We start from the raw sequence: 16761 nt of genomic DNA on the forward strand, positions 1-16761 counted from the left end.
ATCCAACAATGATTGAAGTCCACATCTAGTTATTGTGTCTTTATTGGCAGAAATGTAGTTTTATAGAAAAGTAAGAAGAGAATGTTCTCATGTTCGAGTGCAAAATTAGAATATAGAGCCATAGCAAAAGTTAAGAAGAGAATGTTGTCTCATGTTCGAGTGTAAAATTAGAATATAGAGGTATGGCAAAAGTTGTGTGCGATAATGTGGATTTATTAGCTTTTGACTGAAGTATGTCTTAAACCTTCAGTACTAGCTAAATTGTAGTGTGATAGTCAAGCGGCTCTACATATTGCTTCCAATCTCGTATTTTATGAGCGAACATATTGAAATTGACCATCATTTTGTCCGTAAAAAGATTCAACAAGGTTTAATCTCTATAGAGTATGTAAAGACAAGAGAACAACTAGGAGATATTTCCACAAAAAATTTAAATGTGATTCGGGTCAATTATCTTTGTAACCAGCTTGACATGATCAATATCTATACTCTAGTTTGAGGAGTATTACAGATTATATAAATAAAAATAGACAATATAATGATATGATTTATCTTGATTGTAGGGATACTATTTAGTCTAGATATTCTCTATATATATGTATGAGATTGATGAATAAAAAAATATAACATTTTAATTCCTCTAAAATTTCTTAACAACACCAAAACAAAAACAAACTACAACGTATCAAGGGTTCATAATCAATATTGTGATTTCATCCAGTTTTTTTTAGGAAAACATAATTTGTCAAACTACGAAGCACTAATTCTAATTTAGGAAATCATGTGGTGACTTTTTTTGTACCAAAATGTACCACTTTTCCTAAAGCTTAACATGCACAATTATGCCCTTTGCTCAATAGATAATCCTATCTCCATTTAAACATTTTCATGATATCACAATGGTTCTCTCTCATTTTATATCCTCGTTGGTTTCACAAGAAGAAAAAAAAATTACAAAAAAAAGCATGAACATCTCTCTCGTGCTTTTGAAAAGAAATGCTTGAAAGAAACAAATTCATTTGTAGAAAAACTATACAAAAATATTATTATGCTTACTGTCAAAGCTCTCAGAAACATTCAGTCTAGCATTTTCTTTGTTTGTAGGCCCAACATTTATCATCTCGGTAGAGAATGCACAGCTGGGGTTGCTAAGTTCAGATTGACCAAAGGCTTGAAAAGTATCATATATACTATCAACGGTTCCATGCTTAATAGACATTATCTGCAGTTACAAAGTACAAATTACTGATAATTTCAAGGAAAAAAATCCACTAATAAGAACAGTTATAGTAATTTCAGAATTATAAATCAAATAAAACTCAAAAGAGTAAAATTTTCAATGGTGTATAACAGACATGTAATGGAGCCGAACCTTTGCTAATGACAGTATAGCTTAAGACAGAATTCATATCAGAAAATTAATAGTACTGGGAATTTGGAGAATCTTTAATCCATCCAATAATTACTTGTAGCTTAGGAGCACAATTATCAACTTTTATAGCAAAGTGAGAAAAATACTAAGAATTGACATTTCCAGAAAAATGCATTAGCACCCATCACTGGAGTATTACCAAAAACATAACTTAAGCAGCTAGTGGACAATGGTGTAAATATTATAGCACTGTTCTACATGGAAAACATTCTATAGTGTTACGCATGTTTTCTATGTTGCACATGGGGAACAATATATTATTCTTTACAAAATTGAAGTGGCAATAGAACAAGTTAAATTCATTTTAAATAGTGGTAATTTTCCAGTTAGAGATATTAACTTGTGAGTGATGTCATGATTTGTAAATGTGAGTGATGTCATGATTTGTAAATTGCAAAGCAAGCTATTATCATGTAATCAATGATCCAAGCTATCAGCTCATGTACTTGGGTAACCTTCTTATATAATTTACTTATTAACTCTTGTTTTAAGTCATACCCTTGTGAGTTAAATTGAGTTGCTTTATGAATAGTGATACCAGAATTTGATCTTAGTAACAATTTGTAATGAGCACCTAAGACTTGTCTAGATTTGTTACTATAGCAGTGTAAATGATTATTTGTGATTATCAGTCCCAAGTCCCAACCATCGAATCATGTTTCTGACTCTCGGTAACTGGAGTTATAATCAATTAGCTGCTATATCCAGTGACTTCTAGTGGGTTGACTTGTTAAAATTTAAATTTCCTAATTCATCATCAAATGATGGGAATTGTGTTCTGGGCTTTTGCCTTGCTATATGGAGTTAGACAACTTATTCTATTAGAGTTATCTAGGGTAAAGAATTTAGAGGAAGTTGATAATATATTTTCAAGAGAAAGCGCAAGTGAAACATTATATTTGAGTTCTTAAGGTTGAGGGACGGATTTCCAAAACAATCTTTTTGAGTAAAATTGTGATAATTGTGGTAAGCTATAAAAATAATAATAGCAGTAATGACTCTTCAAATGGTTGGTTGTAAAGTTTTATGTTGGTTAACAGGATGCAAGTAGCTGTCTTTTTTGTGTTAATTGAACAAATCAATTGGAATGTCAAGATGATGTTGATTGCTTTGCTAATGAAGGTATATGTAAATATGTAATACAGATGTATAGATTCAAGAAAGTTGATATGGTTGACAATGTTAACTTGTGAGGATATTTGTTACTCTTCCCTTAAATTCTTTTGGAGAAGTGTTTGCCAAGGTTGATGTCAAAGAGAGTTGAAATGGTATCTTGATTATGATTTTTTTAATGGACATATTAGTGGGACTGCTTGGAATTGTAAACCATGCAAATGAAGTTGGTAAGCCATATATAGTGCTGATTTCAACCCCGAAGACTATTTATAATATTGTAGACTCCCCACTAACCCCTCATGCTCTTAATGTACAAAAGCCCTGACCAGATGCGAGGACATCTATTTGAATGTGGTGTCTCCCTATTTACGATTGGGTTTGTGTCCAGTCGCTTCCTCTCCATATGAAGTATCCCAAGGAAAAGCTAAATTTAGTTTCTAGTCCCGATAACACAAACTCTAACCTCTTTTGATTCACAAGCACAAATGTTCTCCTTGAATGAATTGAGCTTTGAACGCCCGGCCAACAATTAAAGAGTTCACTAGTTTACACCGATATCTGAAGGCATGGAATTCTAGATATTTCAAAAGGAGCAAGTTAGCAGCTTAGGCTTTCATATCCAAATGTCTTCAAACTCATATCTGGAAATGTCATGTTTCTGAAGAACAAAAATCATTCTCTCCCTCTAGTTCAGCCCGCCTGTTAAGTCAGCCATTCTGTAGCTATAGATAAAGTTTTTGATCTTTCAAAAGAAAAGAACATATGAAAGAATCCGAATAGGTAACTACTATTCACTTGAACTGTAGAATAAACCAATTCCTTTCCGACGATTTAAATTTGTAGTGTGCCGGTTTGCACAGGTGGAATTAATGTTCTACCCGCCAAACAACACCACGAGTAGGGGTGTAAATGAATCAAACATTCGTAAGTTTGGTGTCCGGCTTGGTAAGAACTTATTTATATTCATTCAATACACATAAGATCAATTAAATGAACAAGTTTAAAAAACTCGTTCAACTAAATGAACAAGCTTGATAAATAAAGATTGTGAATTGTTCGTAAACAATTTTAATGAACAATGTCGGCAAATTCCCAAAGAGCGCACATAAAATTTCAGAATTCCCAAAAGGTGAAGCAAGATTTCATTCTTCCCAAAAGGCGCACTAAATTCCAATTTTACCTTTCTGCATGCATGCAACCACTCTTCTCTGTCCTCTCCTTTGCATGCATGGAACCTCTCTTCTCTTTCCTCTTAAATTAAATTAAACTAATTTAAGCACCATTTAAACTTTAATAAATAGTCTTTTAAATTTATTTATTTTATTTTATTTTTAATTGTAATTTTAATTTTAAAACTTTAATAAAAATTAAAAAATATAAAAATAGGTTAATAAAAAATTAAAAATATTTTTTATTTTTTAATATCTTCTATTTTTAATATCTAATTATAATAAAATAAAATAAAATTGATAACAAGAACTAATTTTATTAATAATAATAATAATAAATAACTTTGGTGTTGGTTTCTGAAGACCTAGAGAGGGTTGGTGCTGGATTTTTAAAAACCAGTACCACAACTTAAATACCAACATCATTGTAGTGTTGGTATTTAAAAAATAGAACCACTATGGTGCTGATTTTTAAACATCAACAATAGCTTAAACACTAGCACTATAGGTTTTTAAAATCCAGCGCCACAGTGGCACTGGTGTTTAAACACTAGCACAACAGTGGTGTTGGATTTTAAAAATCAACACCATAACGGTGTTGATGTTTAAGCTGCAATGTTGGTGTTTAAAATCCAGCACCACAATGGTTCTGTTTTTTAAATATCAACACCACAGCGATGTTGATATTTAAATTACGATGTTGGTTTTTAAAAGTCCGGTACCAACGTCAGCCTTCTCTAGGTCTCCAAAAACCAACACCAAAGCTTTTTATTTTTTTATTATTTTTATTAATAAAATTAGAGTTCTTGTTATCAAGTTTATTTTATTTTTTATTCTTTTATAATTAGATATTAAAAAATATAAAAATATTTTTTAATTTTTTATTAATCTATTTTTATATTTTTTAAGTTTTAAAATTAAAATTCAAAATAAATAAATTTAGAGGATTATTTATTGAAGTTTAAATACTGTTTAAATTAGTTTAATTTAATTTAAGAGGAAAGAGAAGAGAGGTTGCATACATGCAAAGGAGAGAGGAAAGAGAAGAGAGATTGCATGCATGTAGAGGGGTAAAATTAAAATTAGGTGCGCCTTATGGGAAGAATAAAACCTTAGTGCGCCTTTTGGAAATTCTAAAACTTCACATGCGTCCTTTGGGAATTTGTTCACGAACAAAGTTTGTAAACATGATCATTAATAAACTTTTATCAACATGATAAATAAATAAATAAATAAACTTTCGAAATGAACAAACAAACTTATAATATCAAGTTTAATAACCAATCAAACAAGCTTAAAAATGTAAAAGTTTCAAACAATCAAACAAGCTTGAATTGAGAACTCGATAACATTTAAACAAACCAAGCTCAGACCAAACTTGAATCAAACTCAAGATTATAAAAAAGAAACCAAGTCAAGTTTGAACAATCATTTCAACAGCTTGATTCATTTTAGGCTCAGCATGACTTGGTTTGGTTACTTTATCAAACAAGCTTAAACACCAAAAAGTTTGGATCGGCTTAAATTTCAAGCTCGATCTTTGGACCATAACCTACTTCACTCAAACATTGAGCTCCTTAGATAATCCTTCAATTTTTGTTAGTGCTTATTCAAAACTCAACCCTCTAAAGATATCTTCATCACCACTATTTATGTTTATACAAATCTTTAGCTTTATACTTAGCCTTCAAAAGTGTTCATTCAAATCTTGAACCTATATTCATTCAAATCTTGAGCTTCTAGGATGGTCCTTCACCCCTTTTTAGTGCTCGTTCAAATTTCAATCCTCCAATCACATCTTAATGGCCTATGGTTATATTCACCTCCAATCTTAAACTTCTAGATGATCTTCCATCCTTCATTAATACTCACTCAACCAATCCTCTTGATGATCTCTGTTATGTTTATCCAAACCATAAGCCTTTTAGAAAGTTCATCGGCTTTCACATATGCTCATTCGAACTGCAAACCACTAAACATGTCTATCAACCTTTGTTCACACAATTCCTTCAGTTTTGGTTGTAAGTAAAACTTGGAGAGATAGAAGATATGTCTTATTTCCAATTCAAATATGCATTTAGGGTATGTTAAATTTTGATTCATGTAATGGGTATCACAAGCAAAATATTAACATAAATATTATGCATTTTTAGTGTTATATTTGACTCCTTAATAAGGTTCATAAGTCCATTGTAAGTAATTAAGGGTGGAGGATTGCATCTATAAAAAAAATAAAACTACACAAAAGGGGTCACATTTATGGAAGTTACCCACGTTTTCTCATTCTTTTTAAACATTAAGGTATCTTCCTAGTTAAGGATTCATCCTCGTGGAAATCTTATTGGTTTACTAGTTGAGTAGATGTTCCATCCTCATGAAATCTTATCCTCAAATTGTTGGGGTTTACTCTATTGCCTTGGTTTAAATAAGTGGTTTAGCAATTTTGTCCTTGGTTGTCACACCAAAAGCGACAGGACCATGATCATTGTTTTGGAGTTCCAAAACATGTTAAACTTCCTATGTTCACGTAATCTTCTTTTATTTATTTTGTTGCATACATTTCACACTTTGATATCTTGTTCATACGTGTGCATAATACTAATAGTTTAATTAGATAATATATTTACAAAAAATACATGATTTGTTTATTCACCCCTTAGACAATGTCATTCAACCTACAATGATTATTGTTGATTTTATCACTTACTATCATGATTATTTGTTATGATAATATTTGTAAAACATAAATTAGGATGTGCAAACATAATGTGCATGATATGAGTTTTATATTATATTAAAATTATAAAAGTTGTATACACAGTAAATATATAAAAAATGAAACAAGCTCTGCCAAAATTTCTTACAAACTTTTAGAGTTATGAAACGTATGTATAAAATTGTTATGTCGTATATGGGTTTTATTTCCCTTTAGAAAAGAAAAGGATCCCTCAAAGTGTGACACAGGATAAATGACCCCGATCATTGTGTGCATACATGGGGAAGAAGAACAAAAAGAGCTTATTCATGTTTTAATATAAAAATTCTTAGACAGACTAAGAATATTAACTTCTCATAACAACAATGAAAAATTCTGGCTTCCACTATTAGATATGGGTAGAAAGCAAACATAAAAGCCTAATAAAGCAAACAACGTACAAAAAAAATTACTTTCTCACTTTTTGAGTTGTTCACAAAGATATAAAATGTCATTACTTTATTGCATGTACAAAATCAATAATGAAAAATAACATGAAATTAAGACGAAGAATGTGATTACTCAAAAAATACAAGAACAACATTCTCGATAATCCACAAATTCCCTTCTGATAAAAAACATAATAGATTATAGAAGTGTTTTTATACATTAATTATTAACAACTGTCCATTCTATTTTATCCATCAATGCAATGAGACAATCTGCAGGCAAAGTTTGGTTAATGGTATTTTAATCAATATGGTATAAGACTTGTGGAAACTCTTGACAACCCCATGCTTCATATCTCTTTCTTCTGATTTCATTTTAAAAGTGATGGAATAACAATTTCCATTCAATGGTATTTTATGTATTCCACAAGCATTAAAGTTCATAAGATCCCATGGGTTTAGATTAATTCATTATAGTGTTAGAATTATGTATTCCCCTAAGTTTGAGATATCTAAACTAGAACCAGCTTTGAGCTAAGATCAGAATGGTTACATACATATATCATCCTGTGCATGCACCGACCTAGCACTTGGTAGACTGGAGGAAGAAGAAAAGGAACAAGAGGGGAAAAAAGAAACAAAGGAGTCACTGCCTTGATAACAAGGATCTGCTAGGAAGTTGCTATTTGTCCTTCCCAGCCACCAAAGATGTCTTGCTAAACCTTCGCCAATACTTTCCCATTGAGATCATCTCAGTATGGTAACTCATTCAGGCAATATTCCACATTTCAATATGGGATCAAAATGACACACGTCTCATATCAGATGGGAGACAAAACTTAAAACCTTGTTTTGCCCCTTTTATAATGCTTATCACGAATATATTATTTAACCATTGACCTTTCTTATATTTTCTTCCTTTGAGAAACTTAAATCCCGTAGATTGCAAATCTCTACAAATATGGAAGCCCAAAAAAATGGCACTGGATTGATGATGATTCCAGATACAAGAATGAGCTTTTAGCATTTTCTAAATGTAATTGAAACATGACTTATTGACTTTTTTGGAATAACTTTCCAAGAAAATAGCATCCATGGGATATGAATTCACATGTTAAACAACTTCTAGTGTTTGTTACCGCTTCCTAGTCAAACTCAGAAGACATTTGTGAATTGTGGACCATCTTTCTTAGATTCTGCACTACTATCACTTTTATCAAGTAATCCACTGGCTGTGTATGTTTAACTGATACATAATGAGGAACATTGTGTTTCAAGATCAATCAAACTACAAAGTAGTAATTTGTTTTTCAATATTTGGGACCCGAGAGTAGTGAGTTATTTGATAACAAACTATTGAAAAACGAGATCTGCGATCAGTTTAATATCAAGAAAAGGCTCATAAAATGACATGTCGGTTAGCATAATCTCTTAATACCATGTGCAAGACAGGTACAAACTAGGATGAACAGTGGTTATACTATTAAAACAATCTATACCCACATACATGAACTGTAAGATTGTCTCACTAGGATTTCAGTATGGAATCCCCATATACAATCCGTAACATATCTACCATAAGAACTCAGCAATAGTAATCCATGAGACATCTACTAAAAGGATAAACAGATATAGAGATAAAGAGTATCATCAAGGACAAACTTACAGCGATACCAATCAACCCGATTGCAGGGTAAGATGACAAGATTTTCTTTATCTTCTTCTTTGAATATGGGGCATAGAAGTTTACCATCATGTCAAGAACCTGCGGATAATAATAAATACCAAGGCTAAGTCTATTCATTTATGAAAATGAAGGTACCTGGCCATTAACGCGACAAAAATGAGAGATGAAGAAAATAGGACTACATAACAAAGCAACCAACAGGTTATGGAGGATCAGAATGATCTTGTGCCAACACATATCCAAAATTGAGAGGCAAGAAAGTTATGGCAACAATGGATGATCCAAGGATTTGCTACAATCACAACTACCATATTTCACCAACATGTGAAGTTCAGAATTTAATTGTCAACCTACAAAAGTTTATGCGTACCTCAGCCAAAGAATGTTCACAACAAGCCTCCTTCCATGTTGTTATGAACTTCTCAAACTCAATACTATTTAGCTTCTGTATCCTCAACCTGATTATGTCATTCTTTTGCAATTTACATGAAGAGTTACCTTTCTCCTCCTCAGCCTTTCTTTTCTTGCCATGAGACTTGTTACTTCTGCTTTTCATGGATGTGGTACTCTCAGGAGTTAACTTGTCAGTAGAGTCAACTTTTAGCCCAAGTCGCACCATCTCTTCAGTTGTAGATGGATAAGGGCAAGTACTCACATGCTTACCATTGTCTCTACTATAAAAAGTTTGAGTTTTGCACATAAGTCCACTGTCATTCTTAGAATCTTCATCATCATCAATTTCATCATCACTAGCAGCATCACTATCAGGGGAGTTGAAGCGGATGTGTTTGCCAGTAAAATCTTCACATTCAGATGCAAAGGTATTAATACGCTTAGCTATTAAATCAAACCTCCCATCAAGAATCTTCTTTTCAGAAAGAATATTTTGGGATTGAGCTGAATCCATCCTACTCTGTGTAGTAATATTTTGGGATTGAGATGAATCCATCCTAGCCTGTGTAGTATTTTGTTTAATTGAAGCACACACTTGGTTGATGGCCTCTTTTTCATCTTTCATGGCTCCCCTAATATAGTTTATATGCAATCTGTGGATAGCAATTACTTAAAAATGGTCTGATAGTTCATTAGTAACAGCCAATAAGCAATCAAGCAGACATGTTGTTGAGTTTAATCAAGAAAATAGCAATCCACAGAAGAAATATTAGGAAATGTATGCTTTATGACATCATAGTAAGAAACAATTACATGACAAAAAATCCATAACTGTAAGATTGTAGAAATTATAGAATATAATAGCTACAATAAAGGGAAGGAGCCAATAGGCAAAAAGAGACGAGGGGGGGTGCTGGCTGGTACCAAATGGAAAGCATGTTTGGAACAGCTTTTTTGTTGATGTTTGCAGTCAGAAACAGGAAATGTTTTCAAGTAACACTATTTTTTTCGCCCAATAAATTGACGTTACTTTTTATTTTGTCTTTTCTTTTTAAGTTACCCAGAAACATCAAAAAATGTTTTAATTCTTATATTATTTTAATAAATAAATTAAATTGTTGCATATAAACTATTCTGCTTTGTGTTACTAAACTATATAAGGTGCACCACAGTGATATCTTTTAAACTATATGAGGTGCACCAAAGTGATATCTTTATTACCTCCACTCTAACTTGCTAACAGAGTGCATCCCAATTATCAGACCGCAATGGCCTCTCCTCCTACAGGAGAAGCATCATTGTTGCTACTGTCACTGCCCAGTTATCAAACCGCAATGGCCTCTCCTCCTACAGGAGAAGCATCATAGTTGCCACTGTCACTCCAACTTGCTAATAGAGTGCATCCCACTTATCAAACCACAATGGCCTCTCCTACTACAGGAGAAGCATCATTGTTGCTACTTTCACTGCCCCTTCAGAACATTACAGAACTACTGCAGTAGTACAGCTAGAGTCTTCTCGACTATTGTACCTATAATCTGGTGTAGCCACAGTAACTTCACCACAATGTCCACCACCTCCTTTCTCTCCCCTTTCGCATGTACCCAGGGTTATGATGGTTTTAATTCAAAATCCTAACTATGTATACCCAAACTGAACACCTCTTCCTCTTGAGAGTGGATCTCTGGGATTATCATCTATGTCTGATTCGAAGCTGATGGTCAATTCCAAAATAGATATTTCATAATTAAAACTACATACTTCGATGATAGGCATTTTTTTCTTATCAACTCAGAAAGGAACTCCATCATCTTGATGACACTAATTTAGACAAAAAGAATATACAAATCTTGCAAGTCGCCTGACTCCATAGCATGGCTATAATAGCATGGAATCACACATGCTCTCTAATGATTCATTCTAATGCTAAGGAAAATCTAAGAATACCTCAAGGATGTTTCTTGAGTTTATAAATTTGCAGAAAAAATCTTGTCTTCAACAAGATGGCCAGACCCTCAAGAATATTTTGCATAAGATAAAGGCTAACAGGATGTTGAAGATTGAAAAGGATAAAAGGAAGGCATTCTAATTGTCAGGTTTCTTTCCTTATGCAGATCATTGTTTTGGTGTTGCTTGCAACCACCTACTTGATACCATTGTTCCCAATTTGGAGAATGATTTATCCTGACAAGTATTTACAACCTACTTCTAATCTGACTTTGTCTTCATAAGTACCATATGGTTTCATTATCAATGGCTCCCTCAAATTCCTGTCTAGGGTACTGATTTTATTCATACATGTTCTTCCATTGTTCATGGTATTGTTCTTCATGTTCACAGTTTCCTGTTGATTTACTTTCCATCTAAATTTTATCAAATCACAATTTTTACGTGACATTCTTTTCCACTAACTGTGCCTTTCAGGATCTACCACATTCCACGAAGGGCGATTGTTACGGTTCATGAGTCAGATGGCATCTACTAACTTCTGAATCCATCTGCACTGGCCCGCTATGTTGTTACCATTGCATCAATTACAGTTACTAGGGCCAATGCTGTTTTGGTGGTTCATTTTCTAAGAGGATAAACATCTTGCCTATTTTTCATTGTGAGGCTAGTAAGTTGAGCAAGAAACACCACATTTAAGTTAAGGCAAAAATCAACATATTTCTTTTGTTTCAAATCAAATGAATAGAGTTCTTCTCCCTTTGCTCTTGTTCACTTTGATATTTGAGCATCTAAGTTTAGTTTCTACTACATTTAGTTATGTATTAGGTTATCTTCACAGATGATTATTTTTGTATGAGACCTTGTCTATTAAATGCTGGTACAAGATCTACAAGTACTCAAAATATTTTTCCATGAAATAAAAAAGAAATTTGGTATTGGCATGAAAATTTGCATTTTCACAATATATTTTTACTTCCTTTTGTTAGTCTCATGGTATTAATTCATCAGAAGACATGCTCAAACATCCTGACAAAATGGGAATGTTCATCATTATCGGGTGTGCTTGTTTTAGAAAAATATTTCCAATTTTCTGCATATCCTTCTCAAAGAAAGGCAAATCTGTATGAAATGTGTTTGATTGCAATATTCTGATAGACAAGAACAAAAAATGATAATTGTAATTTTATAGGAAGGTCAAAAGGATTGCAGCAAATATCTTTTTTTCACTTTTCATTTCTATAAAAGGAAAATGAAAATTTTCCAAGAAGCAAACACACCCTTCATATGCATGTTTGCCAAGATTATTAAGAGAACTTTTGTTTTCAGTACTTGATTTCCTATTAATTGAGTTTGGTTGGTTCTCCCTTTAACTTAATTTTTTGTTGTATTTTCTATGTTTTGTTCACTATTTAGGGATGGATCTATGCTTTGTTGGTTCACTTTTCAAAAGGATTGCAGCAAATATCTTTTTTTTTCTCTATTCATTTTTCAAATTCTCTTTTTTTCTAGAAAAAGAAAATGAAAATTTTCCAAAAAGGAAACACACCCTTCGTATGCATGTTTGCCAAGATTATTAAGAGTACTTTTGTTTTCAGTACTTGATTTCCTATTAATTAAGCTTCGTTGGTTCTCCCTTTAACTTAAGCTTTTGTTGTCTTTTCTATGTTCTGTTCATTATTTAGGGATGGATCTTGAGAAGTTTTTTATTCCATTTGTGTTTTCTTGGAAATTCTCAAACTAAAATGCAAATAAACACAGCCAAAGCATTTCCTTCACAGAGACACTTGTCATGTCTCGGTCTAAGCTATGAAGGACAATACTAATTACAAGCTAACTTTCTATACTAATTTTGACGAAAAGAGCTCCTGCAAACTTCATAATAAATTTCTCCTTGTTTGTGTGTTAGGGCTCAGCACCTTCTCAATAAAGTCCTCCCCCTCATTCAAGAGTTCCACAAAAGGACCTTTTCTTCTAATTTGTATTCCACAAAAGGAGCCTTTCTTCTATACATGTTGAGTCGGCACTGACACACCTTATTCTTGTTTAGAGTACTGTTTTGTTAAGAGTTTTGATCCTCAACTAGAAAAATACAATTTTTCTAGCATATTGTGCCCACATACACATCAAAGCATGTCTAGACAAATTTACATGGGTTCTCCTCATTTGACCCCTTCCTTTATTTATTTAATTCTAATAGTAAACTATAGGATTTAGATAGTCAAGTAAAGTAAAATTTAGTTGTGCTATTCCAGTGAATTATGAGCAATTTTGCTCATTTAACCTTCTTCCACTTTTTTTTTACTTCTAAAAATATAAGTTTATTGATTAACAATAGGTAAAAATGGATTTTGCTCATTTTAATCTAGTGTGCACCTTGATGAATTTAAATGAGATTTCTCCTTTAGTTCCAACCACCTAAATTGTTTGCTTCCAAAAATAAGACTATATCATTTGATCAATTGAATTAAATTTGTGGAGAATTGCATTTTTAAAAAAAATATTAGACAGAATATCATTAGTTGAATTCATTCATGTTACAAAGAATGTTGTAGCATGCCACTTATCAGTACAATATGATACTCCTTTACATAGACGACAATGAGAGATTACTTGTGATAGAAAGCATGGCACAAGATTCTGCACCATATCTGCTTTTATACCTATATTTTATAAGGAGATTATAATGAGAAAATGGATGCCCTAATTTAGTGGAATACATGAAAGTTAGTTTTACCTAGTGGCAAGCAAATTACTGTCTTCAGAAGAAGAAAAAACAAGGTATCGCACAATTCAAACCAGGAGTTTTGAGTTAAGATGAAATACAAATTTTCAAATTTCTATGGCAATTATTTATAGCTTGATAAATTGCTAAACAAGGAGACCTTGACCAAGATGTAGCAATAGATGAAACATGGATGATTGAAATGGAGAGTCTTTGGGAATCTTGTGAGTCTTGTGTTCCTTTGGCTATAAATGAAATTCTATACAATACTCTATAGAATGTTGGGCAGTCAGAAAATATAGAGACAAAATAAAATTATGTACAAGCCCATCAAGTTGTATTAAGGTAACAGGGTGAATGGATTACACTGAATTTAAAATAAAAAATAGTATTGCCCAAGAACAATAAGGTGTAGCTAAGATAGATGATAAAATTTAAAAAAAAAACAGTTTAAGATTATATACATATATGTTCAAAAATGTTCAATAGATTCTATGGTTAAACAAGATGAACTATTAGAGTCAAAGCGTGTATGCAGGGTAGAGGAAGACATATGGTTATTACTAGTGATATAGGCTTTATAGAGATCAATTGAGATATAAAATAATAATAATAATAATAATTCTAGCACTGAGTAGAATGGAAAGACAAATAAAATTCTTGCTCCTCACAAAATATGCAAAATTTGATGCCTAATACCTCTATAAATAGTTTGAATCGATATAGGAACAATGATCAATAGCATGAATTGTTTATAAGGGGACTCTCCCCTTTCTCATCCATTTAACATGTGTAATTTCTTTTCTGTTGGTCAGTCCTGCAATTTGAACTTAAATTCCTTTTGAATTTGTTTTTTCAACTAATTCAGTAGCTTTTTCCATTGCTGTCAAAATGAAACTTTTTTTTATTATAAAGCTATCTATTTTGCAAGAATATTGGCTCACCCATAGTGTTTTCCACTTTTGTAACAGCAATATTGAAAAGAAAATTTTGAATATTCTTTGTAATTCTTCTATGCCTCCTCTTTGGCCCTCTATTATGAAATTACGAAATCGAGTATAGACTGTGACCGGGGTCAAATCAATCCTTTTTTATTTTTACCCGTGAAATTCCTTTGAAGTCAAAGGATATTCTCTTATTTGTTTGTACATAATTCTTAATGCAATTCCTTTTTTTCCATCTTCTTGTAAATCCCTACTTGTTGTTCTTGATGTCAATGTGAACAATTCTGAACAAGTATGTGGTATGCGATCCTAGCATGCACAATGAAGGTGACATATCATACAAAATTTGTAGAGGGAAATTGTTTGTTTAATTATTGCAGTAGAAAGAAAGTTCTACTATTGGTACACTCATGCTCTAAGTGGTTGGTTTCAACCTTAGATTTTGATGTTTCAACAAAGCGTTTAAGTTAAGCCTTCCATATGTAATATGTGTGTTAAGTTATGGAGGAACATAGCAAACACACATGGAGTTCACGGAGCTTGTGACTTGATGATGTTGAGTGTTGATAATGACATAGTGCAGCCAACAACATACTCGATAGCTTGGAGGTCTGATGAAGTTTGAAGAAGATTGCAAGAAGCATCTATGCAAACAGAGGATGAGAAGCATCAGGGTGATGTTGGAGCAAGTTGATTGGCTTGGTGTTGGAGGTACACTGAAGATCGGAGGAGGACGGTACAAGATATTTGAAGGACGGTATAAGATATTCGAAGGACCACATAATAAGAAGCATTAAGGCATCCTAAAAGAAGGCAAACTACATAGAGAAAGAGCAAAGGATGGCGAGCGAGTCATGAGCTTGGTGCATCTAAGAGACTTAAGACCAAGCAAAAAATGGCCTTGGAGGTGAAATCAAACTGTGAAAGATAAGTTCTTATGTGAGTTTTGACAGTTGAGAAAGATAACAACTTAGACAAAGATTTGATCATTAAAATGATAATAGTTGAGGCTCCATTCAGCTAGAGGTGGTTTCAGCCGTCTAGTGTGTTGAGTCAATTAAAGAAGCACTACTAATCTAAAGATGAAGAGAAACAACACGTAGAACTTGAAAACAAAAAAGGTATCACATCTAAAAGTGTTTCAACTAAATAAGCTTATTGTCTTTTATTTAACTTCTACCATTGGATTGTCTTTATAAGTTTCACAAACCAAGAGTCATTAGTTTCACACCACTTGAATATACTGAAAACATTAAGGAGCATTAAGTGTAGTACATACCCTAAATTCTGTATGCGCACACAAAGCTTCTCCTTTGATACCAGCATTTTCTCTTCAAGACATTCCAAAAATTTCTCCACCAATATATGCTTGGATTTCTTCATGACAGTTTGTAACAAACAAATGATTTCCTCAGTCGTTATTTTGAAGATTTCTGTCACATCAGGAGGAACTGAGAAATAGTGCTCGATGAGTGGATGATGAAGCAGCGGCCCCAGACTAAGTTCCTCAAACCGCTCCACACCTTCATTCTTGCATATTGCAACCTCCAAATCATACAGTGACGTGATTCTCCGTGCACCAAGGAAACAATGTATAAATGCATTTATCTGATAAGCATACTATGTTAAGAAACATAAAACATGCAAACAGCCAAAAATTTAAATTTAATCGCATAGTTATCAATAATCATGAAACTGCGTGCATGTGGTCTTTAAAAAGTAACAAACAACTTCTTCACCCTTCAGTTTTCCAGATTTTTGCAGAGGAAACTCACCTTCCCTTCTGTGATTATCAGGTTGTGTAGGGATGGAACATCCTGGATTTGAAAACCTAAGGAGCTCCAAGATTCGATATTTAGAGCAAGTAGGGTGGCCTGCAACACTTTCCAAGTTGAAACGCTCTGGCCAGCAGCAACGAGCTCCCGGTGTGCCTTCGTGGCCGCAGCGTCGACAATCTGGATAAGAGTATTGAGATCGGCGGGAGGATTCGGTTGAGCAAAAGCAGGATTTTGGAGGTAGGGAAGGGGAACTTGGGCGAATATAGGGTTTTGGAAGGGGTTTGGCGGAAAGCTGGGAAGGTAACCCTGGTTTTGAGGATTGCCGAAACCATTGAAATTAGGGTTCCTGGTGGAGTGGAGAGGATAGCGTTGGACGCCGCCGGCGCCGCTTGGAAGGACGTATTGCGGCGGCCGCCGCTGAGACAT

General features: G+C 33.2%; 1 protein-coding gene across 1 annotated transcript in view; it reads right to left on the reverse strand.

Moving 5' to 3' along the window:
* The window catches only part of LOC141835921 (protein NO VEIN), a 48020-nt gene extending 31259 nt beyond the window's left edge, over window positions 1-16761 (reverse strand). The window contains exons 1-5 of the mRNA XM_074723325.1: window positions 16333-16761; window positions 15837-16165; window positions 8919-9594; window positions 8528-8626; window positions 1057-1222 (exon numbers count right to left, since the gene is read on the reverse strand). Coding sequence (XP_074579426.1) covers window positions 1057-1222; window positions 8528-8626; window positions 8919-9594; window positions 15837-16165; window positions 16333-16761 — 1699 coding nt within the window. The remainder of the gene's footprint in view (window positions 1-1056; window positions 1223-8527; window positions 8627-8918; window positions 9595-15836; window positions 16166-16332) is intronic.

This window comes from Curcuma longa, chromosome 10 (genome assembly GCF_044706935.1).
Source record: "Curcuma longa cultivar G26 ecotype Majalengka, Jawa Barat chromosome 10, ITB_CL_G26_1.1, whole genome shotgun sequence".
Lineage (NCBI taxonomy): Eukaryota > Viridiplantae > Streptophyta > Magnoliopsida > Zingiberales > Zingiberaceae > Curcuma > Curcuma longa.